Below are 25,618 nucleotides of genomic sequence, written 5' to 3' on the forward strand. Positions count from 1 at the left end.
TTATTGCTTTTTTCCCCCATACTCCTGAATGTTGCTGGTTTGTTACCACAGTATTGCATATTTAAACATGCTCATTGCCAGGTGACATTGCTCACTGCTAAAGTAACACATCTAGGTTCCTTTGTAATCCATCTAACAGTGAGTGTTCATATATCCTGGTCAGTCTTATTACATTCCTGAAAAATATGATAGAAAATTATTTTTAGGGAGTGGGGAGTGGGGGGGGGAACTGTTTTTTAAAAGGGTAAGAGATATAAAGTTAATATCTTTAAGGATAGCCATATTAGAAAGGATTAGTTTAAATTGTTAAACTAGACACTGTTAGAATCAATTCCCCCCCCCATCTCCCTCAGAGTTCATAATACAATTGATGGGGAGCTCTGTGTTGAGAAGTGAGGCCAAGTTTCTTTATATAAATACAGATATTTAGTATGTCCCTAGATTGCAATTCTTAATTCGGCTAATCTCCTTGTAGCATAATGGCATTTATAAATTATCACTTTTTTATATTACAAAATACATTGAGGTTGAAGTTAAAATCCCAGCTGGAAGATGTATGAGTGAAGATTTGAGCAAGAATATTATTTTCAACTACATAATGCACAAACTGTGTTTGCTGGGTGAATTTAATAAATAACATAAAGGGATTATATACAGAGCTGGTTGGAAACTTTACAACGAAACTTAGTTTTGTCAGCAAATGCTGATTCTCTGGAGCAAAATGTTTCACTTAATCTAATGCAGATTTGTCAAAACTTTCTCTGAAACACAGGCAAGCTTCTGTTGGAAATCTGCTGGTGTTCCAGGGTCACAGCTCTTCAGCAGACAACCTAGCAGCCCCCGGAACCCCAGCTAGAACCAGATCTTTGGGGGCCACGAGGCATCCTGCTCTGTGGCAGGGATCCTGCCAGAGCCCAGGCTGAAGCCATGGTTTCCTGGGGCTGTTAGGCTCCCTATTTGAGCCAGGGGTCTCAAGGCTTCCAGGGTTACTATCATAGAGCTGGGAGCCTGGAAGTCCTAGAACCATGTCCCAGTGACCTCCCCTCTGGGGCTGTCCCACCGTGTAGACTGCACAAGGTTGGGGACTTTCAGATTCCAGGGCCATCTGGCTCTCTGGGCTGCCTGCTTGGGAGTAATGGGATTGGAGTGGGAAAGAGGCCTAACTTAATGGATGAGTTTATGGTTGTCCTCGGGTAAGGGCATAGGTGCTATGGTTTTACACCTCAATCTTGAGGTCATCTGCAAATATCATTGCCACTCTGCTCCTGTTACCTGTCTAGTGTTGTGCTATACAAACTATTCAGGTGTTTACAGCTAAACTCATGTTCATCGCTTATGCCTGAAGTGCAGGTCTGTGGTTTACAATTGTGGATAGATAGAGGAGAGGTCAGAGAAGGGAGGTAGCTATAGTCATATATCTCTATGTAGAGGCTGGTGATTTCCTGCTGTGTCTCATGCCTCTAGTGCCAAAGATTTAGGCACTCAGGGTGCAGCTGGAACACAGAATTGCAGGACAGCAGTCTTGGAGAGCTCCCTTTGTGGGCTCGTCCATTCTCTCCCCACCACAAGGTGGGCTTGCAAAACTTAGGAACTCCTTGAGCCAAAAAAAACACTTACAGTCCAGACCAAAGTTCAATGACGTCAATGGGAGCCTTTCAAATAACAGTGGGTCAGGCCCTTACATTGAGTATGCATACATATCTAATTATCCATTTGTTTTCACCTTTAGACATAAGGAAACATTCTACTTAGTGTTCTCAGCATGCAGTGTTCTAATAGTTGTATCTGTGGCTTAGATTAAAACATCCCAACAAAGACCTGAGGCAAAACCTTGATCACCTTGATTGATCGGTCTTTCAGCACTCATATAGATTGTGCCAATCACAATGCACCACAAAACATCAAAGAAAAAAAATCGCAGTCCTACTGGTATCAGACCAATAGATTGGATATCTATTGGTGTCAGACCAATACCACTGTCTTTTTCTTCAGTGTATAAAGTAACATTCAATTTCAAATTGTGCATTATTGTGAGAATTTAAAGGGAGACTATCAATTATGATTGACTGTAATCAGTTAAAAAAAAATAGTTAAAAGCAATTGCAGGTATTACTGTATATATTACCGTATATATACCGATGGATTCCTTCATCAAGTAGTTGCTGAACCGACTAGAGGGGATGCCATTTTAGATTTGGTTTTGGTGAGTAGTGAGAACCTCATAGAAGAAATGGTTGTAGGGGACAACCTTGGTTCAAGTGATCATAAGCTAATTCAGTTCAAACTGAATGGAAGGATAAACAAAAATAAATCTGCGACTAGGGTTTTTGATTTCAAAAGGGCTGACTTTCAAAAATTAAGGAAATTAGTTAGGGAAGTGGATTGGACTGAAGAACTTCTGGATCTAAAGGCTGAGGAGGCCTGGGATGACTTCAAGTCAAAGCTGCAGAAGCTATCGGAAGCCTGCATCCCAAGAAAGGGGAAAAAATTCATAGGCAGGAGTTGTAGACCAAGCTGGATGAGCAAGCATCTCAGAGAGGTGATTAAGAAAAAACAGAAAGCATACAGGGAGTGGAAGATGGGCAGGATCAGCAAGGAAAGCTACCTTATTGAGGCCAGAACATGTAGGGATAAAGTGAGACAGGCTAAAAGTCAAGTAGAGTTGGACCTTGCAAAGGGAATTAAAACCAACAGTAAAAGGATCTATAGCCATATAAATAAGAAGAAAACAAACAAAGAAGAAGTGGGACCGCTAAACACTGAGGAGGAGTGGCGGTTAAGGATAATCTAGGCATGGCCCAATATCTAAACAAATACTTTGCCTCAGTCTTTAATGAGGCTAATGAGGATCTTGGGGATAATGGTGGCATGACAAATGGGAATGAGGATATGGAGGTAGATATTACCATATCTGAGGTAGAAGCGAAACTTGAACAGCTTAATGGGACTAAATCGGGGGGCCCAGATAATCTTCATCCAAGAATATTAAAGGAATTGGCACATGAAATTGCAAGCCCATTAGCAAGAATTTTTAATGAATCTGTAAACTCAGGGGTTGTACTGTATGATTGGAGAATTGCTAACATAGTTCCTATTTTTAAGAAAGGGGAAAAAAAGTGATCTGGGTAATTATAGGCCTGTTAGTTTGACATCTGTAGTATGCAAGGTCTTGAAAAATATTTTGAAGGAGAAAGTAGTTAAGGACATCGAGGTCAATGGTAAATGGGACAAAATACAACACGGTTTTACAAAAGGTAGATCGTGCCAAACCAACCTGATCTCCTTCTTTGAGAAAGTAACAGATTTTTTTAGACAAAGGAAACGCAGTGGATCTAATTTACCTAGATTTCAGTAAGGTGACTGATACTGTGCCACATGGGGAATTGTTAGTAAAATTGAAAAAGATGGGGATCGATATGAAAATTGAAAGGTGGATAAGGAATTGGTTAACAGGGAGACTACAGCGGGTCATACTGAAAGGTGAACCCTCAGACTGGAGGGAGGTTACTAGTGGAGTTCCTCAGGGATCGGTTTTGGGACCAATCTTATTTAATCTTTTTATTACTGACCTCGGCACAAAAAGTGGGAGTGTGCTAATAAAGTTTGAAGATGATACAAAGCTGGGAGGTATTGCCAATTTAGAGAGAGACCGGGATATCATACAGGAAGATCTGGATGACCTTATAAACTGGAATAATAGTCATAGGATGAAATTTAATAGTGAGAAGTGCCAGGTCATGTATTTAGGGATTAATAACAAGAATTTTAGTTATAAGATGGGGGCGCATCAATTAGAAGTAACGGAAGAGGAGAAGGACTTTGGAGTATTGGTTGATCACAGGATGACTATGAGCTGCCAATGTGATATAGCCGTGAAAAAAGCTAATTCGGTCTTGGGATGCCTCAGGCGAGGTATTTCCAGTAGGGATAAGGAGGTTTTAGTATCGTTATACAAGGCACTGGTGAGGACCTCACCTGGAATACGGTGTACAGTTCTGGTCTCCCATGTTTAAGAAGGATGAATTCATACTGGAACAGGTACAGAGAAGGGCTACTAGGATGATCCGAGGAATGGAAAACTTGTCTTATGAAAGGAGACTCAAGGAGCTTGGCTTGTTTAGCCTAACTAAAAGAAGGTTGAGGGGAGATATGATTGCTCTCTCTAAATATATCAGAGGGATAAATACCAGAGAGGGAGAGGAATTATTTAAGCTCAGTACCAATGTGGACACAAGAACAAATGGATATAAACTGGCCATCGGGAAGTTTAGACTTGAAATTAGACGAAGGTTTCTAACCATCAGAGGAGTGAAGTTTTAGAATAGCCTTCCAAGGGAAGCAGTGGGGCAAATGACCTATCTTGCTTTAAGATTAAACTCGATAAGCTTATGGAGGAGATGGTATGATGGGATAACATGATTTTGGCAATTAATTGATCTTTAACTATTCATGGTAAATAGGCCCAATGGCCTGTGATGGGATGTTAGATGGGGTGGGATCTGAGTTACTAAAGAGAATTCTTTCCTGGGTATCTGGCTGGTGAATCTTGCCCACATGCTCAGGGTTCAGCTGATCACCATATCTGGGGTCGGGAAGGAATTTTCCTCCAGGCCAGATGGGAAGATCTGCCTGATCACTGGCACTGATAACTTGCTGGAGGATTCTCTGCTCCTTGAAGTCTTTAAACCATGATTTGAGGACTTCAATAGCTCAGACGTAGGTGAGAGGTTTATCGCAGGAGTGGGTGGGTGAGATTCTGTGGCCTGCATTGTGCAGGAGGTCAGACTAGATGATCATAATGGTCCCTTCTGACCTTAATATCTAGGTATCTATGAATCTTTCCAAAGTTTTATTATAAAATTTCAAAAGGAATATGCATTTGAACTGTCACAAATAGGAAATATGGACAGAACACCGATGACATTTGATCTTCCAAGTAACAGAACTGTAACCAGTGTTGGTGAAAAAACAGTTTTAATTAAAACCACTGGCTCTGAAAAAATCCATTTTACGGTGGTTTTATCATGTTTGGCAAATGGATCAAAGCTCCCTCTTGTAGTTTTTAAAAGAAAAACCTTGCCTAAAAACATGAAATTTCCTGCTCGTGTCATCATACGTGCACCCAAAAAGGGATGGATGGATGAAAGTGCAGGACAGATGGATGAGGTGAAAAATGTGGCCAAAAATATGAAAACTACTTTGGCTGTAATACCTGGAGGCTTAACTACAGTTCTACAACCACTTGATGTCTGCCTGAACAAACCCTTTAAAGACAGGCCACGCAACATGTGGTCTGAATGGATGTGCTCAGGCATGGTAAAGTTGACAAAAGGCGGGAATCTTATGAAGCCCAAAATCAATCTGGTTGCCCAGTGGATCAAGGACGCATGAGTGTCCATTCCTCGGAAACTATAGAAAAATCATTTGGGAAATGCTGTATCAGCAATGCACTCGACGGGTCAGAAGATGATGCCATATTTGATGATGACACAACAGAGGCTGATGAGAAGGAATCTGAGTCTGAAGACGACACTGCTGACATCTACAATGACAATGCAGGTGCAGCTGTGACTGAAGCAGAGTTTAATTAACGGGTTGGTGAATCAGAGACTGATTCAGATTTTGAAGGATTTTAAGACTTTTTAAAGTCTCATATTGTTTTGTTTTTAAATGTCCATTTACTGATTTTAAACATTGACTGTAATTCTGAAGGTGAATACATATTTGTTCAGTTATTATTATAACAGGTTTTTCGTTAATTACCCAAAAGTTTTGCTAGAATTATTTTAATGTATTTCTTGTGATGCCAGCTTTTAAAATATAGCATGGGTTGGAAAACTTTGGCTCCCAGCCCACCAGGGTAAGCCGCTGGCGGGTCGGGATGTTTTGTTTACTTGGAGCGTCTGCAGGCCAGGAGCCCCTTGGCTCCCAGGGGCCACAGTTTGCCATTCCCAGCCAATGGGAAGCATCCTGCAGCTCCCGTTGGCTGGGAACGGCAAACCGCGGCCACTGGGAGCTGAGGGGCTCCATGCCTGTGAACGCTCCAGGTAAATAAAACGTCCCGTCCCAACTCGCTAGCAGCTTACCCTGATGGGCCAGGAGCAAAAGTTTGCCAACCCCTAAAATACAGGGTATTCTTATTAAAGGGTCATACAGTTTATACTATTTTTACCTATCCGGTCGGGGGGTCGGCTTATAAACAATCAGGCTAATGAACGAGTATATATGGTATATTTGCGCCTGCTAATTTTTATGGTTTTACAATTACATTTTCCAGTTTTTAAAAGAAACATTTTATTTTCTCTGAAATTACTACAGTTGAAATATTAGATGTTAGTTAAAACAGCAAGTAAAATTATTCAGACAGAAGTGTGGTGTGTTTTTTGATTGAGATTTTTCTTTTTTTTTAAGTAACACAGAAAGGCCAGCCTTCAAGAAAGTAAATTACTCACAATATAATTTCCACATGTGTCAGATTCTACAATAAAGATAATCCTGTTTCACATTTATGAACTATTTACGACCTCCTTTAGAAAACTTATTTCTTGCTTAAGTTGTCAATAGCAGCTTAAAATGCTTATGAATCAAGTTGAGAACTTCACATTAATGACACATTGTCTCATTCAAGAGTTAATTGTAATTTCACTATTAAGACACAGTGATTAAAAAGGTGGAAACAAAAGGTCTTTAATACGGAATTGTTCTATGATTATGGAATAAATAGAATTTGCAGGCAAAAATGTTGTATGCTGTTGCTTTGAGCTTTTGTCTTGCTTGCAAATGGACTACAGGTAAAAGTAAAACTAACAGCACTGAATACATATTTTTGTAATGTGCCTGTTACAGTGGGATCTGGATGCTCTGTATACATGGCTTAAACTGGATCACTAGCATTTAAAATGTGAAGAGCAAAACCACAATGCTATTAGACAAAGAATCGAGACATTTGAACATTGACCTTTACCCATTTGTCCAGGATTTCAAGGCACTCAGTCACAGAAAGCTTTAGGCAAGGTGGCCATATTCACTTTTAAACACATCTTTAGCTTAGCAGGAGCAAATTCTGTAGATGTAGACCATATATGTGGTGGTTTGGAAGGAGAGGCAGTCTTAGCTAATTTTGATAAGCAATTTATTTAGGCAAGCTCCCCACTTTAAAATCTATTTCAGGCTTCTTAATTCTTTCTGAAAAGTACTAGTTCTTAGCAATCCCCCAGTCACATAACGTAGGAAGATAGACTTGGATTTTTAAAGAATTCTAAGGGCATTAGGCACCAAGCTCCCATTGCACTTCATTGGGATTAATTCTTTTAGGCACCTTAGAAAATCCCAGTTGTAGCCTGTATTCCTGTATGCATCTGGTGCCCAGCTGACCTTTCTCATAGAGTGAGAGGTTTCACTTGAATAAGGTTTAGTAAATTGGGAAGAGTGAGACCCAGAGCATGAGTATTTGACCCGTGCTTGAGCTGGTAAGGCAATTAGGAGAAGGGCTTCTGTTTCCCCATCAGCTAAACTTTCTCAGATCAGCTCCAGTGTAAGAACACATGCTTTTTTGTTTGTTTGTTTTAATTTTGGTTTGTTTATTTTTCCCTACCTCCTCTTTGAGTCATCTAAAATACATATAGTCCATATCCTGTCTTTTCAGAAAATGAAGCAAAAGGCTGGTCTGTTTTCTCTGAAGTTCTTTAAGCATCCACTGATAATTTATCATTTAATTGAGGTCCTACGGGCAAAATATGATGATTTGATGGCATTAACTGTGAAGTCAAGGGACTATCCTGAGAGATTTTACTCCACCACTACTGAAAATAAAGATTTGTAGCCACTTATAAGCGAATGATTAATAGTGATTAACAGCAAGTATCTGACATGGGGAGCACAACCAGTGTTCGATCATTCTCAGGACAGGTGGATAATGAGGAAGAAATCATGAAAATATTTGGATGTCAAAGGCAAATAGAGAGAGAGCGAGCATGGCTGAGGAAGACAAATGGTTAAGAGGGCTTCTCAAGAAATTCTAGTTTTTATAAAAATAGCCTAATTTTTGGATTTTGAGATATAGCTTGACTTGATGCATGTATACTTTCATAGAGTTTAAGGCGGAAAGGCACTTCATCAGATTATCTCATTTGACTACCAGTATATCACAGGCTGTTAGATTTTATTGATATTGCCCTAGATTATGCCCAAAGACTTTAGTTAGACCGAAAGAAGATTCTATATTCAATTCTTTCTTCCCCTTTCTACTATCTTACAAGACTATAGTATTTTCTCTTTGGAAAAAATAAGTACGTAGACATCTCACACCATACTTTGAGTTGTTTTGGTGATACTGTGCTGTCAGTTTAAGTATCACAACTCACAGATGATTTTGTAGCATCCTGAGGGAATTGTTAAACTCCAGATGTCACCTTGGAATTGCTGCTTCTATTATTCCTTTGCTGATTGCTTTATAGCTTTGTTTTCCGATGCATAAGCATAACTAAAATATTTAAATATTCTTTTGTAATATTAAACAAAGCTTTAAAATAATGAACTGGCCCCAGGCATTCTTCTCCAAGAGAGTGCCTGGCTGTAAACTGCTTTTGCACAGTCTTGTGGCTCCTGTGGGGCAATGCTTTTTAAAATGTCAATAGACCGCATTTCAGTATTGCCTCTGATTGATTCTCCCCCCTCCCCGCCCCCCAGTTGTGCAGTGGTTAAGTACTTAATATATTGCCAAAAAAACAAGATGGGGCAATCACTTGAAAGGTGCTCATTTCTTCAATTCATAACATTAAATTAAGGGATAGGGTAGTTTACATCCTGTTGTTTTTAAGTGATTCTATCAAGTTAAAAATGATATTAAAAATGCTCTGCTTGTACTTGTAAAGCACTGTCCTTCAACAGTGGACGTTTTAAGAAACAGTTGAAGAGCTGTGTGTGGCTTGAAAGCTTCTCTCTCACCATAGAATCATAGAATATCAGGGTTGAAAGGGACCTCAGGGGTCATCTAGTCCAACCCCCTGCTCAGAGCAGGACCGATCCCCAACTAAATCATCTCAGCTAGGGCTTTGTCAAGCCTGACCTTAAAAACCTCTAAGGAAGGAGATTCCACCACCTCTCTAGGTAACACATTCCAGTGCTTCACCACCCTCCTAGTGAAGACGTTTTCCCTAATATCCCACCTAAACCTCCCACACTACAACTTGAGACCATTACTCCTTGTTTTGTCTTCTGCTACCGCTGAGAACAGTCTAGATCCATCCTTTTTGGAACCTCCTTTCAGGTAGTTGAAGGCAGCCATCAAATCCCCCCTCGTTCTTCTCTTCTGCAGACTAAATAATCCCAGTTCCCTCAGCCTCTCCTCATAAGCTCATAAGCACAGCTACAGACTAGGGACCGAATGGCTAGGCAGCAGTTCTGCAGAAAAGGACCTAGGGGTGACAGTGGACGAGAAGCTGGATATGAGTCAGCAGTGTGCCCTTGTTGCCAAGAAGGCCAATGGCATTTTGGGATGTATAAGTAGGGGCATAGTGAGCAGATCGAGGGACGTGATCGTCCCCCTCTATTCGACATTGGTGAGGCTTCATCTGGAGTACCGTGTCCAGTTTTGGGCCCCACACTACAAGAAGGATGTGGATAAATTGGAGAGAGTCCAGCGAAGGGCAACAAAAATGATTAGGGGTCTGGAACACATGACTTACGAGGAGAGGCTGAGGGAACTGGGATTGTTTAGTCTGCGGAAGAGAAGAATGAGGGGGGGGATTTGATAGCTGCTTTCAACTACCTGAGAGGTGGTTCTAGACTATTCTCAGTGGTGGAAGAGGACAGGACAAGGAGTAATGGTCTCAAGTTGCAGTGGGGGAGGTTTAGGTTGGATATTAGGAAAAACTTTTTCACTAGGAGGGTGGTGAAACACTGGAATGCGTTGCCTAGGGAGGTGGTGGAATCTCCTTCCTTAGAAGTTTTTAAGGTCAGGCTTGACAAAGCGCTGGCTGGGATGATTTAATTGGGGATGGGTCCTGCTTTTGAGTAGGGGGTTGGACTAGATGACCTCCTGAGGTCCCTTCCAACCCTGATATTCTATGATTCTAAGTCACGTGCTCCAGCCCCCTAATCATTTTTGTTGCCCTCCGCTGGACTCCTTCCAATTTTTCCACATCCTTCTTGTAGTGTGGGGCCCAAAACTGGACACGGTACTCCAGATGAGGCCTCACCAATGTCGAATAGAGGGGAACGATCATGTCCCTCGTTCTGCTGGTAATGCTCTTACTTATACAGCCCAAAATGCCATTAGCCTTCTTGGCAACAAGGGAACACTCTTGACTCATATCCAGCTTTGTAGATATTGGTCTACAGACAGAATTTGGTCCAATAAAAGACATTACCTCACCCACCTTGTCTCATTTTAAGAAAGTCATTTAACTTTCACCATTTTGTTTGTTTACTAGCAATTCCTTCAGCTCTGACAAAAAGCTTTTACTCTTTTTTCTTTTGTGGTTTCGGGCATGAACTAGAACAATGTTTGGGTTGCAGAAGCTGCCAGAGTTATGTTTGAAGCTGGGGTGATGGTTGTTAGATTTTTTTTCAGAATGTAATGGGAACTTTTTGGTACCCCTAAGTCTTGACTCATTTGTATCGTTGTATGATACCTGATAGTATATACTGATATCTGTGAGCAAAACTAGCCATTTGTTTGGCTATTTTGCCTAAGCATGTGAGCAGTTTTAGTGGGGCTGCTCTCCCCTCTCCCCACATCGATTAGTTTGGGGGAGAAGGTTGAATGGGTGTTCAGGGGATGTGACACAGTGCTTGGAGGAGAGGAATGGGGAAGATGCAAGAGCCTTGCTTGGCAAGACTGGGGCTGGCCTGTCCTTCTCCTTGGGTTCTCCATCTTCATACTGGCTGTGCGAATGGGCTGGCCCATTGTCTTTCACATGCTTCCCGTCCCCTCACCCTCCATTTAAAGTCTCTCCCGGGATTTTCAAAAGTCTCTAACTTCTATTAGCTGCCTCGTCTGTCCTACAGGAGCTGTGGCTTTAGGATTCTGTGGGTCTGACCAAATGCCTATTTTTGGATCAGGAAGGATTTTTTTCATTTTGGGCCAAATTGGCAGAGGTCTGGTAGGGTTTCTTGCCTTTCTCGCAGCGTCATGGAGACACAGTTGGATTGAAAGTGGTAGGATTTGAGATATGATATTTAGAAGTATGTCTGGACAGGGAAAAGAAGGTATAATCCATTCAGTGTAATTCCTTTTTGTCCTGTAGTAAGAAATTGACATTGAAAAACAACAAAAACACAACTTGCAATATACAGCTCTTCTTTCTGTTACTTAAACACTCTGGCAGTGCTGAGCCCACACATCAGAGTGAACACAAAAACCAAAAAATTATCCCTGTTCATGACACCATGAACAAACGATGGTATAACAATATCTTCATTATGCACCGAATGGACAATCTCAAAATGGTCTGCTGTAGTGAGAATAAAACTCACATTTATACTAGTTTATTAATTTGTCTTTCAGTTGACTTCAGGCCTCAAGCAAGCATGGACACGGTCCATCACATGTTACTTTTTGGATGTAACGTACCTTCTTCTACTGAGAATTACTGGTAAGAATTACAGGCTCATATCGATTGTTTTGCTTTAACATGTCACTAATGCTGACTTATCTTCATGCACACATTTTATAAGGCTCTCACAGATTTTAATTGAGGAAAAAAGAAGGAAAGGGAGAAGAAACACATTCAGTTCTTATTCCTTCCAAACCTTATTTTTGAATGTTTTTTGTTAAACATTAGATACAAATATAAGCCTTACATTTTTGGTCCCAGGAAATTTGCAAGATTTACCAATCCACAGCAGTGGCTCATAAAGAAGAACAGTTAAAAATTTTCCCAACATCAGAATTTGAGTTGCCCCTTGTTGTACTGTTATCTGCTGTGTTCAAGTTACTGAGAACTCCTTAATTCGAAGCACTAAAACTCAACACTGAGGCATGGAGGCCCAGATTTTTAAAAATGGGAGCCTAAAGTTTAGGCTCCTAAGGCCATATTTAGGCTAACTAAGAGACCTAACTTTTACAAATGCTGAGCATCCAGAAGCTCCCTTTGAACTATAGTAAATAGTTATTTGACTATGGGAGTAAGAAGAGCAGGATTTGGCCCTTAATCTGGAAGGTTCCCCATTTATGGTAGTTTTATGGTGAGGATGTGAAAATTGGTTTTGTTTCAAAAATTTCAAGTTACCCCTAAACTTACATCCAACTGTTGCTCCTCTAAACAAAAACTTTTTAATAGAAATGAAGTGATGTACAGTGAAGGAAGAAAGGGCTCTACCTCCGGAAAGCAAAGAAATTCAGAGGAAAGAAAATTTTTCCACTTAAAATTAATGGATTCAATTTTCTTACATATTATCAAAAATGTAGTTTAGATTTTACTTTTTTTTTTTTTCCAGTTTAAACAAAGTGCCAGTTATGGCCTCTCAGTGAACTTACAGCAAATAATTACAAAATAATATGAATATACAACCACAAGAAAAAAAATCAGATCCTTTTTCAAGCTATACTTGGAAAATGCCCGAGTAAATAGGACACGTTGCAAAGACTTGTGCTCTTAGGCTTAAGGAGGTTAGCAAATTCCCAAGCTGAGAACATTTTCAGCGAAATTGTTTTCTCTCACATTTATCACCCAGTTCTGGTAACCACGATGAATGCTGCCATCTTGTCTTGAAAAGCATAGCTTTATTTTTATTTTTTTATGCTCAGGTTAAGTGATTAATTTGAAAGTACAGAGTTTCCATGGATTCCTCCTCCTAGCCCCAGTAAACACTTTTCTTTGTCCTCAGTAACTGCCCCTTCTGTCATTTATTAAAATATATTTACAGTTATTAAGTTTACATGAAAAAGATATACACAGCATGAAAGAGTTCTTAGGATGTAGCCTCTTCAAATTAGTTTGTGCCTGCCCATACTACAGCCTTTTATGTCTTGTTTAAAACAAGCAGATTGCATTAATAATGTATGTAGTTGTTTTTTTTATATATATGGAAATCTGCTACATTTGCATGAACTTGTTAGTGCCTGAAGCTTTTAATATACTGTGCTGTGGTTCCTGTTTAGATTGACTTGGTGCTCAGTTCAAAATAATAGACTGTGAGGAAGTGATTTTTCTACTTGGATTTGAACTATAGATATTATGATTGTACAAGAAAATCTCCTGTAGCTCTTATTCAGTTAGTAGCATTTGTATACCTTTTCCTAAACTTTCGTCCACCAGAGAAAAATATGGCAGTGCCTGAGAACCTATGCAAAAGTAGTCTTCGGCTTCTCTCTCCCGTCACAAGGTCAGCCCTGCCAGACAACAGCCCTGGCTTAACCCTCTGCTCCTGCTCTTGCACTGTGGAGTCTCCCGCTGGTGGAAATCCTATGGCACTGCTAACTTCCTCCAATACAAATTTGTTCTCTCCTCTTTTAGTTCTGCCTGCACTTAATTTCTCTCCCAACACAGGAACTCACTGGTCTGTTTCGAAGAGAAAATTGACATGATATGAAGGATCTTCCCCCACCCTTCAGGTTCCCTTCCCACATTTCTGTGTCTGAGATAGGAGAAACGGAGGAGAGATTTTCATCTGCTCTCCTCCTCTAACCCCTTTGCTTGGCCCACTAATCCCATTCCTTCCCCTGGTCTCACTTGTGCCTGCTCTTGCCTTCTCCCTTACCCCTTACTCTTCTTCTTAACCTCTCCCTCTCCTGTGGCTCATAAGAACATAAGAAAGGCCATACTGGGTCAGACCAAAGGTCCATCCAGCCCAGTATCCTGTCTACCAATAGTGGCCGATGCCAGGTGCCTCAGGGGGAGTGAACTTAACAGGTAATGATCAAGTGATCTGTCTCCTGCCATCCATCTCCACCCTCTGACAAACAGAGGCTAGGGACACCATTCCTTGTCTGTTCTGGCTAACAGCCATTAATGGACTTACCTCCATGAATTTATCCAGTTCTCTTTTAAACCCTGTTATAGTCCTAGCTTTCACAACCTCCTCAGGCAAGGGGTTCCACAGGTTGACCGTGCGCTGAGTGAAGGAGAACTTCCTTTTATTTGTTTTAAACCTGCTACCCATTAATTTCATTTGGTGGCCCCTAGTTCTTATATTATGGGAACAAGTAAATAACTTTTCCTTATTCACTTTCTCCACACCACTCATGATTTTATATACCTCTATCATATCCCCCCTTAGTCTCCTCTTTTCCAAGCTAAAAAGTCCTAGCCTCTTTAATCTCTCCTCATATGGGGCCTGTTCCAAACCCCTAATCATTTTAAAGAAAAGGAGTACTTGTGGCACCTTAGAGACGAACAAATTTATTTGAGCATAAGCTTTCATGAGCTACAGCTCTAGCTCATGAAAGCTTATGCTAAATAAATTTGTTCATCTCTAAGGTGCCACAAGTACTCCCTTTTCTTTTTGCGGATACAGACTAACACGGCTGCTACTCTGAAACTAATCATTTTAGTTGCTCTTTTTTGAATCTTTTCTAATGCCAGTATAACTTTTTTGAGATGAGGGGACCATCTCAAAAAAAGAGAAGGGGCTCTTTCTCCTCACGATACAAACATGTTTTAGTTTCTCCAATCTTAAAACAAAACAAATCACCTTTGACCCCACTAGCCCCGTCAGCTACCACCCTGTCTACCTTTCAACTCTAATCTCATTGAACGCAGTGTTTCTAATTGATGCCTGGAGTCCCTCTCCTCCATTTACACCCTTGACCCTTTCTAATCTTGCTTCTGCTCCTTGTACTCCACTGAAGCCACGCTCACCAAAGTCTCTAATGACCTTTTTGTGGCTAAATCTCAGAACCAGTATTTCATCCTCATCCTGTTTGGCCTGTCAGCCACCTTGGACACCACCAACCATGCTCCTCTTGAAATCTTGTCCTTCATTGGCTTGCTTGACTGTCCTTTCCTGGTTCTCCTCTTACTCACTAATCATTCTTTCAGTGTGTCCTTCAGAAGACCCTTCCCATCTCCACTCCAGCTTCCTGTGGTTAGCGTACAGGGCTCTTTCCTTAGTCCCTTTCTTCTGCCTCTACATCCTCTTTCTGGGTAATCTCCTCTGAAAACACAAATTCAACTACCTATGAGGATGACTCAAAAATCTACCTCTCTGCTCCAGAACAGTCTCCTTCTATCCAAACTAAAGTCTCAGCTTGTATTTCTGATATCTCATGATGTCTAGCTATCCATTCAAGCACAACATGGCGAAAACAGAGCTCTTAATCTTTCTCCCTGCTACCTCCTTTCTTGATCACTGTGGACAACTCTGTACTGCCTGATATTCAGGCCCATAACTGGGGTGTCCGTATCTATTCAGACCTCTGTCAAAGTCCTCACATCGAGCCTATGTCTAAATCTTGACTATTCTTTCTGTGTAATATTTCTAAGAAACAGTCTTTCCTATCCATCCCACAGTTTAACTTTCATTCAGGCTCTTTTTATATTCCATAATGATTACTACAACATCCTTCTCTCTGACCTTGAGAAATACAATCTTGTATCTGTCTCGTATCCACTCAGAATGCTGCGGCAAGGATTGCTTTCTTAGCCTATCACTTTGACCACGTCCTCCCTCTTTTTGCTTCCGTCAGCTGACTTGCCCTTCTGTATCACAACAAACATAAGCTACTTGTCTTTACTTTCAAATTCCCTTATGGCCTATCCCAACCCTACCAATCATCTTTCATTCAGTATCACGTTGTCAACTCCAATTGGCCCATGATGTCGGCCTCCGCTACCACTTATTAAATTTTGTGTTTTCTCCGATGCTGCGCCTCACGCTTCGGAAGAACTTTCTATAAAACTAATGTATTATCTTCCTTCAAATCCCTCTTTAAAACAATCCTTTCCATGATACCTACAGAAAACTTAACAGTTAGGCACTGGTGTGCTGAGGACCACTGTTTATCATGTTAACCAATATAGTTTATTTTTTTTACTCCCCTGTCATTCAGTCTGTATTTATCTATTGTCTCATCTTACATTTGACTGTAAGCTCGTTGGTACAGGACCATATTTTAGTTCTGTGTTTGAACAGCTCTTAGCTCAATAGGAATCTGGTCTATGACTGGGGCACCTAGGTACTTTGGTAATACTACTATAAACAACAATACTTTTCTCACCAACTCCTCTGGATAACTAAGGAACATGAGTGGTGATGGGCTCTGGAACAATATTGAACAATTCTCAGCCAAATCATTTGGGATGTGAAGAAGGTTTAGGAAGAATGAAATAATGGGAAAAGGACATTATCAGAAATTATTATTATTATTATATGTAACAAGATTTTCTTAACAATCATCTTTCAGTATCAAAAATTAGAAGAAGATATAACTGTGTCTTTTCTCTGCTTCACAACATCCTGCACGTACAAACCGGAGCATAGTCTACTCCACAAGGATTCATAGACTTTAATGCCAGAGACAACCATTATGATCACCTGTCAGGTCTGACCCCCTTCATAAAACAGGGCATAGAATTTCACCCAATAATTGCTGCATCGCACCTTTAACTTCTGTTTGAGTTAGAGCATGTGTTTTTCGAAAGGTACAATTACAGTAGATTCAACTCTTCCAATCTGAGATGATTCTGTTCTCTGTGACAGGCACAGATAGTCAAAACAAATCAAGTTTATTCTCTTGACGTACTGTAATATTTTTCTAAACCAGTAAATCGTAGAAATCCGAGAAATAACTGCATCAATAGCCCCAATAATGATTGGAAGGACAATGATACATGTTAAGTTATCACTGCTTGACAAAAATAGAACTATTTACGTTTTCAGATGCTATTTCTGGGTGCAGTGTGGCCATCCTTGAGTGCAACATAACTGAAATAAAACTGGTTAGTTCATGTTATCCATAGCATTGTGTGAATTCAGAGAATCTTTTCCATCTATTGTCAGATCTTTTTGAAAGGTGGTTTTTGGGGAGCATGCTCAAATATAAATAGCCCAAAAAGAAATGTATACAAATTCTGGATTTCAGATTTGTGTATATGAATTTCATCACCAGAGGAAGTTGGATAGCATTACAGAACACTTCATATAAACATTAGCAGGTTACTTTATTGTTATAGAGAAACTGAAAGTTCCCCCTACTGAATTGTTTGAAACAGGTGCATCTAATATATCTGGGGGGGAAAAGCAGTTGGGTATAATAAAGAGAAAAATCTGAGAATTTCCCAAAAAACTGCAAGTATTCATTGGCTTTAACAAAAATGTATGGCATTCTTGTTGGAATTTCATATTTGTTTCCTCTAGTTTGCTTAATAGTATGCTTATGTTTGTATTTTAATATCCAGATACTATTGCAAGTCACAAGTAGAGTCATTCAGAAATCTTTAAACAGCAGGATTATTAAAAAGATCATCCTTTTTGGTTGCCTTCTCGACCTTTATCAGCCTGTGCATTCCAGCGATTGTCCCCTGTGCAGAGCTGGAACGATTAATCCAGAGTTTAGAATGAGTAGATAAAAGCTTAAGACCTACTTATCAAGTAATTCATTCAAAATAAAAGATGGCTGTTCCCGTTTTAAAAAAAAATAATTGAAAGAGCGGGATGTTGTGGAGACTTCCAATTTTGTAAACTTGGTAAGATTTGAAAGCTAGCCATTTGAACTTTACAATGCTACAATGTTTTGTGAAGATTAGATTTTTGCTCCAGTTCTCTCTTTGGATGTTTTCAGGATAACTTTGGAACTTAAATGTACTTTAACAAAATACAAGAAGAGGCTGCTTAACATGCTAACCCTCCATGTTAGGGTAATTCAGAGTGACAGTCTAGCACTATTTAGTGACTGACCCAGTTGAAGGCACTTACGCTATAGAATGGTTCCCTTACGCGTTGGAGGTTAAGAGGTTGTCAAAGAGGATATCAAAGGTTCAGGAACTCAAGACAATTAAAGTTGCAGACGAACATTCTCATCAATATGGTATGAATATTAATAAGTCAAAAGGGGGCTTTGAAACACATTTTAAATTTTGATTGGGACATTAATATTTGAAAAGGGCAATATAAATGAGAATCCTATGAGGACTAACCTGAAATAATAACCTAGCTGCTAGGAATGAGAGCATTGGAAAGCAGCTTTGCTGTAAATTGCTGGAAATAACACAATTCATTGCTACTTGGTCCTGAACTCCATGGTGTTTTTGTCTTTTCCTGTTTTGTAACAATTTTAGTTTTTGATTTTCAATTTTCCGTTATTAATTCACACTGTATAAGTTCATATCAGGTCAGACATAGCGTATGCTCGGATAAGACTGTTCACCATCTTGTCAGTTGTATAGTTTCAGTTTTGTTCCATTTAGAGAACCGAGCCCACATTCAATCTGCACCAAAAGTTTAAAATATATGCATGTATCTGTACACTTTAGAAGATCAGAAAACCTGGAGTTCTTGAAATACAAATGTAGCTTTTCCATCAGTGTTTTGAAAACTCTTTGTTTTTCCTCAGCTATTATTATTTTTTCTTCTTTTTAAGAAAACAATCTCTGGTCATTTTCTAGCTGCTTGAACAGTTTAGCATAGTTGGAAACAGTTCTTGCAGATTTGTTCCCAAATTCATGGTCTGCATATTTTATTTTCTTCCATTATTAGGAAGGCAACTAATGTGTGGTTGCACATGCATACCAAAGCAAATTCAGTGGCAAAAAACTGTATTAACTCAGTGTTAAACTTGTTTGGTGGAATGTCATTCCCTGGCAGAACGTTCAGTTGACCAAAACAGGTAACACAGGAAAACCAGGAAATGCAGAGTTAAGGTTGCCCATGTTTTAGACCCCAAATTTGCAATACTAATATGCCCCAGAAGGCCTACCAAATTTCATAGAAATCTGAGTAACCATTTGGATTTTAGATGGAAGAAATGGAAAACTCTTAAACATTTTTTCTGCATTGGCACATGTGCAGTGTAAAATATGTACATTTTCTTAAATACTGTTCTCAGTTTGGGTCCCTCAAAGATTTAATTGATGCCATGCCTACCATACGTAAAATTCAACAGACTGAGGCCATTTCAACCCACATCACATCAATAAAAAGAAAAGAAGTACTTGTGGCACCTTAGAGACTAACAAGTACTCCTTTTCTTTTTGCGGATACAGACTAACACGACTGCTACTCTGAAACCTGTCACATCAATAGTTTGATATAAATGGCTGTTTGCAGGAGGCTTATATCTCCACACCCCCTGGTTTAACAGATTCCAGATTTGGGTCATTAACCGTACCCTGCACTGTTCCGAGGCACAGCAAATTTTAAAGAAATCTAAGCATGTTGATTTTAGGGGACTTAGAAAGGCCCACCCTTAAACACACATAATAATGCACCCTTAACTATTGTGGCACTCCCACGATAGTTAAGTGTGGACCTTGCTTTGGTTATCCCACTTTTGGTTGGATCAGTTAGTATTCTAGTATGGCCTACAGGTTCAAACCCTCTAGCGTCTGCAGTTAGTGTTAAAATTGGTGCCCTGTTTTGTGATCTGTCACTTGACAAGAACATTACACCTCTCCTTTGCGATTATTATGATTTAATTTTTTGCACACTCAAGAAAAGTGTTAGAAATCTCTCACAAATGAGTAAAATACAGCCACTGTCCTAGAGAGCATACAGTCTAAAATAATCCCGACCTGATAAAGTGAGGGTCATAAATAGATAGGTTGAGGGGAAAGGCAATAAGATCATGCTGTTCTTTGATTGCATTGCTATTTTTCTTATCTAGTGCTTTCTACTCCCCACCCCATGCTGTAGACAGACTTCCCTTTGCCACCTGCACTTATTGCTAGTGGATTTCTGGGGTAATTTTAAAGTGTTGGTTTTAATCTGAAACTCTGATTTGTCTTCTTTCTATGTGGGACATCACGGCTTCTATCCCCATGTGCTACTTTGTTAGCTGCAGTCATATGAGGCACTTGAGCTAACAGCCTCTTGGTGTAATTGGATGGAAAGAAGTGCTGTCTTAGTAAGGATTCATGAGCTACGGAACTCATTTCTCACCTTGGTTTGCCAGATGGACAGTTTGGTGACCATCGAAACGTTCTGCAAGGCTCTCTTGTTCCCCAGTCTCTTCCTGGGGGGAGAGGAAAGGAGGTTGTGATGTACGCTGCAAAGGTGGCCATATTGGTAGCCAGGAAAGTTTTCTTTGTCGGAGCACTGTATTTAGGGTTCATGAAACGTATTTTGGTAAAATTAGCATTTCAATGTACATAGTCCACCTGGAGCTTGAGAGAGCTGCAAATGGCAAAATCAAAATATAATAAATTATATTTTCTTTTCTCTATGGTTTTAGGGACTGTGATGAAGGAACGTGCACAGACAAGTCCAACATTTTATATGCTTGGGCAAGAAATGCTCCTCCCACCAGACTACCCAAAGGTATGGTACCTTTCATTTTATGGAATTCCCTCTTTGGGCAGGAGGGATAGGAGAGGAGGAGGAGGCGCTCCCTGCTCCCTCCTGCAATCTCTTTTTTTCTGTCTTTCATTTAGTGGTTTCAGTTGGTTGAAAGTGTACATACTTCAATCTCATTAATTGTGGTAATTAATATTATTTACTTTGTAGGCACTAATGAACATATGTGGTTTTTTTATTCCATGTAACATTATGGATTATAAATCAGAACTAACGGAGAACAATATAATAATTAGCTCTTGCACAACACGTCATGCATAGGTCTCCGAGTGCTTTTCAACTAAGTGAAAGTTTCATTATCTTAATTTCACAGATAGGGAAATTGAGGCGAGAGAAAGTGACTTGCACAGTGTCCCAGAGCAGGTCAGTGGTGGAGCTGGGAATAGAACCCAGGTCTTCTGACTTCTAGTTCAGTGCCCTTGCCACTTGAATGCACTGCATCCCACTACAATGGGGGAATGCAGGAGGGGGGGCTGTTTGTTTTTGAAGGAAAAAGAGAAAGCATAAATACAGATTTCAGAGTAGCAGCCGTGTTAGTCTGTATTCGCAAAAAGAAAAGGAGTACTTGTGGCACCTTAGAGACTAACCAATTTATTTGAGCATAAGCTTTCATGAGTTGCATCCGATGAAGTGAGCTGTAGCTCACGAAAGCTTGTGCTCAAATAAATTTGTTAGTCTCTAAGGTGCCACAAGTACTCCTGTTCTTTTCATAAATACAGAGTTAGAGACCCTTCAACTCTTAAGCGAGAATTGTGAGATTTTATATAGGGACATACAGTGGCAGTCCACCAGAAGTTGCCTGGCCTCCACTTGCATCTTTTTTATTCCTCTGGAAGCAACGCTTGTATAAGGTGGAAATTGTGAACTCGTTCTTTTCATGTCCCCAGCTGGTTTTATTTATTGTCCACCCCCTTTGTCTTACTAGACGCCTTGGAGGAGTTGGAAGATTCTCTGTATTCCTTCCTTATTCTTCTGTCTGTGCTGGTTTGGGCAGGTGGTAGAAGGAGGGCTGTTAGGAATTTATACATGCTGTCACTGAGGTCTGTACAAGCACCACCTCTGAACTGGGTACCTTTCAGTGATCTTGCAATTGCAAAATTAAAATCTTTATAGCTTAAATAAGCCGTGGGCTGGGGAGTTACTGGAAAGTTTTGTGTACATGCTCAGGAATTTGGGTTATTTTTAATATGATGATTGAAACATGTAAAGTTTTAGGATTCATATAAGCATCCTAACTTCTGTGTGCCTAACCAAACCTGTTGAGGGACCCACAAAACCCTGTGATTCCCTGTCCCCAACCACACCTCCCTTAGTGGGTGCCGTGGACCTGCAATTCTGGGACATTGCCTGGCATATGTAGGTAATGGATAGATGGGCTTTCCCTCACCAGCATCTTCAGGGTGATTTTCCCCTATTCTCTTTCTAGGAGCTGGGACCTCTGGGGCTTCTCTCTTCCCTTATTGTATCTCTTCTGGGAGGCATCTGGTCTTCTCTGTCTGCCTTTCTTTTGGAAGTGGGGAAGATTCTGGGATTTATGCACCTTGTTTTCCCTTCTCCTGATTCCTGCTAAAGTGCTTGCCAGCTGTCCCTGTTGCCTCTGAGTGCTAAGATGAGAATCCGGGCAGAGGTATAGAAAAGGACTGGACAGACAGTGTTTTGCTCTGGTTTCAGAGTAGCAGCCGTGTTAGTCTGTATCTGCAAAAAGAAAAGGAGTACTTGTGGCACCTTAGAGACTGACAAATTTATTTGAGCATAAGCTTTTGTGAGCTACAGCTCACTTCATCGAATGCATTTTTTTGCTCTGTGGCTATTATCCTTCTGTGCCAATCTCAGAAGCCCAACAGATGGGACAGAGCAGGGAAAAGGGGAAGGAATGCACAGGCAGCCACAGACCTCCTTGCTCCTCACCACAGCTATAGGAGTTTATCAAAATCTTCCTTAATAAAAAAACCTTATTTTGTAGAACTCAACTCACAGCCTAGGACTGGGAATTTTCCAGGACAGGTATCTGAAAACTCTAGGCAGTCACAGCCTTAATGAGATGATTGACAGGCATGCCTTTGTGACAAATGCATGGTGGTGGTCTTTTCTCTTTGATTCACCTTTCCCATGTTTTAGGTGCACCACTACACACATTTAAAATCACAGATGTAAAAAAAAAAAACTTATGTAATGTAAAAAAAAGAGATCATCATCATAGCGACAATGACAAAATCCCACAAAAATCTATATCGCTTCTGCCGTAACCTCTCTTACGGATTCAGTCACATTTTCCCTCCAATTGTGCCATCTCTTCTCCTCTGTGCCTCTTACCTCTGAGGAAAAGCTTGGGCAAATAGATGCATTTTTAATGTTATCTAAGGACTATCCAAAATCCTCCCTGGATTAAGTGGAGAAGATTGAGGAAGATTTTGATAAACTTTCCCAACTTTAAAAAGAATTTAACTTGGAAAAGAAAAATTTGGAAGCAGAGCTTGGTGGTTGACAAAAATTATACAAGGAGTTGGGAGCCTTTAAAATGCCAGATCTATCCCCTTACAACACACACCACTGTGTATGTAGATAATGGGTCCTGTTTGTAATTCAATAGCACAAGTGCATTTCAGACAAGCTCCAAAAAGAGAGAGAAACTATCTGATTAGAGGCTTCCATGTAAATATATGTGTCTTTCAATTTTGTCGTGTATTTTGAGTCTGGGAACTTACAGATCTGTAAGGCCTTTCTGTACACAATCTGTTTCACAGCTTGATGTTTTGAAACAATTGGAGAGCACATATATGCCTTCATTTTTATATGACATTGTTCTTTGGATGAATCCCATCAGATTTTCAGTGGCCACTCTCAGTGTAATACTCTGTTGCATTATTCCAGGACAACCTCTGGAGTGTACTGGAAATATATTCACAATCTATGGAAGATGTAGCTTTTGTTTAAGGATATCTTTATTTTATTGCAATCCCTTTAAACTGAGTCATCTTTCCCCTTTATCCATGAGTTCCATTTCCATGAACAGTGACTAGCTTTTCTAGAAATCTCCTTGTATATTAATCAGCAGGGACATTACTTGAGCTCTGAGTATATTCACTTGGATGGGGGAAAAAAACTTGAATTGTAGCTACAGTTGACCAAAACTGCACAATCCAGGGAGCCACGGTGCTAAAGTACATGCCAAACCCCAGCTAGCAATTTGTTGCTGTCTCTAAACCACTCATGACTGCAGATGTTTAAATGAGATACCAGTCTTCCTTTCTTTCCTTATTTTTTTCTTATTGATATTATGATTGTGCGTAGAAATTCTGCAACCCTCTTCACAGAGAAGCTTTGCCACTGGCAGTTATTAATCTAGTGGGATTCACAGGCTGAATAGGCAAAGATTGCCTTTTCTGCTTCTCTCCAAGTATTTTAATTGTTGGGCAGGTGTGGAAAGATCCTTATCAGTGATGCTGGTGCTCTGTAATTTGTGTTCATTCTTTCAAGTTCCTCTGTAATATCTATTGATGATTTGTTACCCCATTGTTATTTTACTTGGAAACCTGCACATTTTGACAACTTCCATGAAAATAACAATTTTTGCTGTGTTGAACATTTTGGGGTGGAAAATTAAGTTTCCGTATTTCTAATCTTAATATTTTATGCATAAATACATAGCAATTTACATCTTGTTACACTTAAATTAACTGTTTAAATGGGAAATGAAAATAAACATTCATTACATTAGGATCCTTTATGGCTAATCAAGAACACGTGCATCTTCTTGTTTTATAATCCTACCTAATATGCATTGGAATGAAGGAATTATTTGCCTAAATCAGTCTACTCTTCATTGATGACTATGACTCAGACTGATGAATATCAGAAGTTTATGTTCCGTGACACTTCAGCTCCATTTTATTTATGTATTTATTTTGTAGTTTCTATGACCAGTAGTTTTTTCAGACATCTTAAAATGAAACTTTCCTCCTCCATTGCCAGTCTAAATATTCAGTCTTGGACTTTTAGACAGTGTTACTAGTGTCTAACTATTTAAAATACACCTTTTGTATTGTTTCCATAACCCTAACTCATCTTCTTTATTTTAAGGTGTTGGATTCAAAGTTGGAGGAGAAACGGGTAGCAAATATTTTGTGCTCCAAGTACATTATGGGGATGTCAGTGCATTCAGAGGTATGTATTTTGGAAACTGTAGTCTGTAAATATGATTTCATATATTCCTTTCTGAAAAAATTTAGATTGCTTCACCAAAAAAAATAAAAGCATTTGTTACCTATTAAAATAATTTCCATTGGAGTTGCCACGAGTGGGGGTAGAAGAAAAGGGCATGCTGTGTTCAGGTGAGCACCTAAAAAGTTAACTTAAAAATATAAGCTTGACTTAAACTTTTTAAAAGATGTATGGAAAGGAGAAAGACAAGGTTATATTTTAATAAAATTTCAAAGAAAACAACAAAAGGCAACTGTGGTCATCTTCACGATTGGCTCTGTAAGCGGAGTCAGACTCCTTCTCAGAACAATTTAACATCTTTTTTCCTCTGAGAAAGTTATTTTGCATCTTTCTTTCAAGTTTATATTTTAGTGTAAAATACTTTAAAATAGAATAGCATATTAGAATAGATTTTGTATTCATAAACCTTGATTTTTCAGTTCTGTTAATGAGTGCAATAAATCAGTGCAAAATAGCTATGCCTATATCTGGTTTGAATCTTGGTTAAGGAGAGAGACATTAGTCAATCAATCAGTATTCAAAGAAGCACAATACTCTCAAAATACTCATGTTATTAAGAAAATATAAACATTGCTCTTTGGTTTGTTTTTGTTGATGCATGTGGATAGACTCTACAGCCAGAATATACGTTTTTTTGCTCTAGTATATCTATCTAATAGAACATCTAAAATATACACCAGTACTACCAGCATCTGTGAGAGGCTGGGAGGACCATAAATTTATATTTATTACACATTTTTTGTGAATTTCTATAACATAAGGGGCAAATACCCACCTTGTAAGCCTCCTGTTTTCTGCACATTTTTCTGAATTAGGAGTTTTGTTCTCTAGTCACGAATCAAAAATCCAGATGGTGGCTTCCCTGTTTACCGTCGCCTAAAGGGACAGACTGCATTTGATACACTTTCATATAAACACCACAAAAATCCAATTTATGTGAGGC

General features: G+C 39.6%; 1 protein-coding gene across 7 annotated transcripts in view; it reads left to right on the plus strand.

The window, feature by feature from the left end:
- The window catches only part of PAM (peptidylglycine alpha-amidating monooxygenase), a 218,322-nt gene that overhangs the window by 94,309 nt on the left and 98,395 nt on the right, over positions 1-25,618 (plus strand). For all 7 annotated transcript variants that reach the window (XM_084628617.1, XM_084628616.1, XM_084628612.1 and 4 more), the window contains 3 exons: positions 11,510-11,597; positions 20,333-20,418; positions 24,535-24,618. In XM_084628617.1, the coding sequence (XP_084484743.1) occupies positions 11,510-11,597; positions 20,333-20,418; positions 24,535-24,618 (258 nt within the window). The remainder of the gene's footprint in view (positions 1-11,509; positions 11,598-20,332; positions 20,419-24,534; positions 24,619-25,618) is intronic.

This window comes from Lepidochelys olivacea, assembly GCF_965140295.1.
Source record: "Lepidochelys olivacea isolate rLepOli2 genome assembly, chromosome: 5".
In the NCBI taxonomy this organism is placed as follows: domain Eukaryota; kingdom Metazoa; phylum Chordata; order Testudines; family Cheloniidae; genus Lepidochelys; species Lepidochelys olivacea.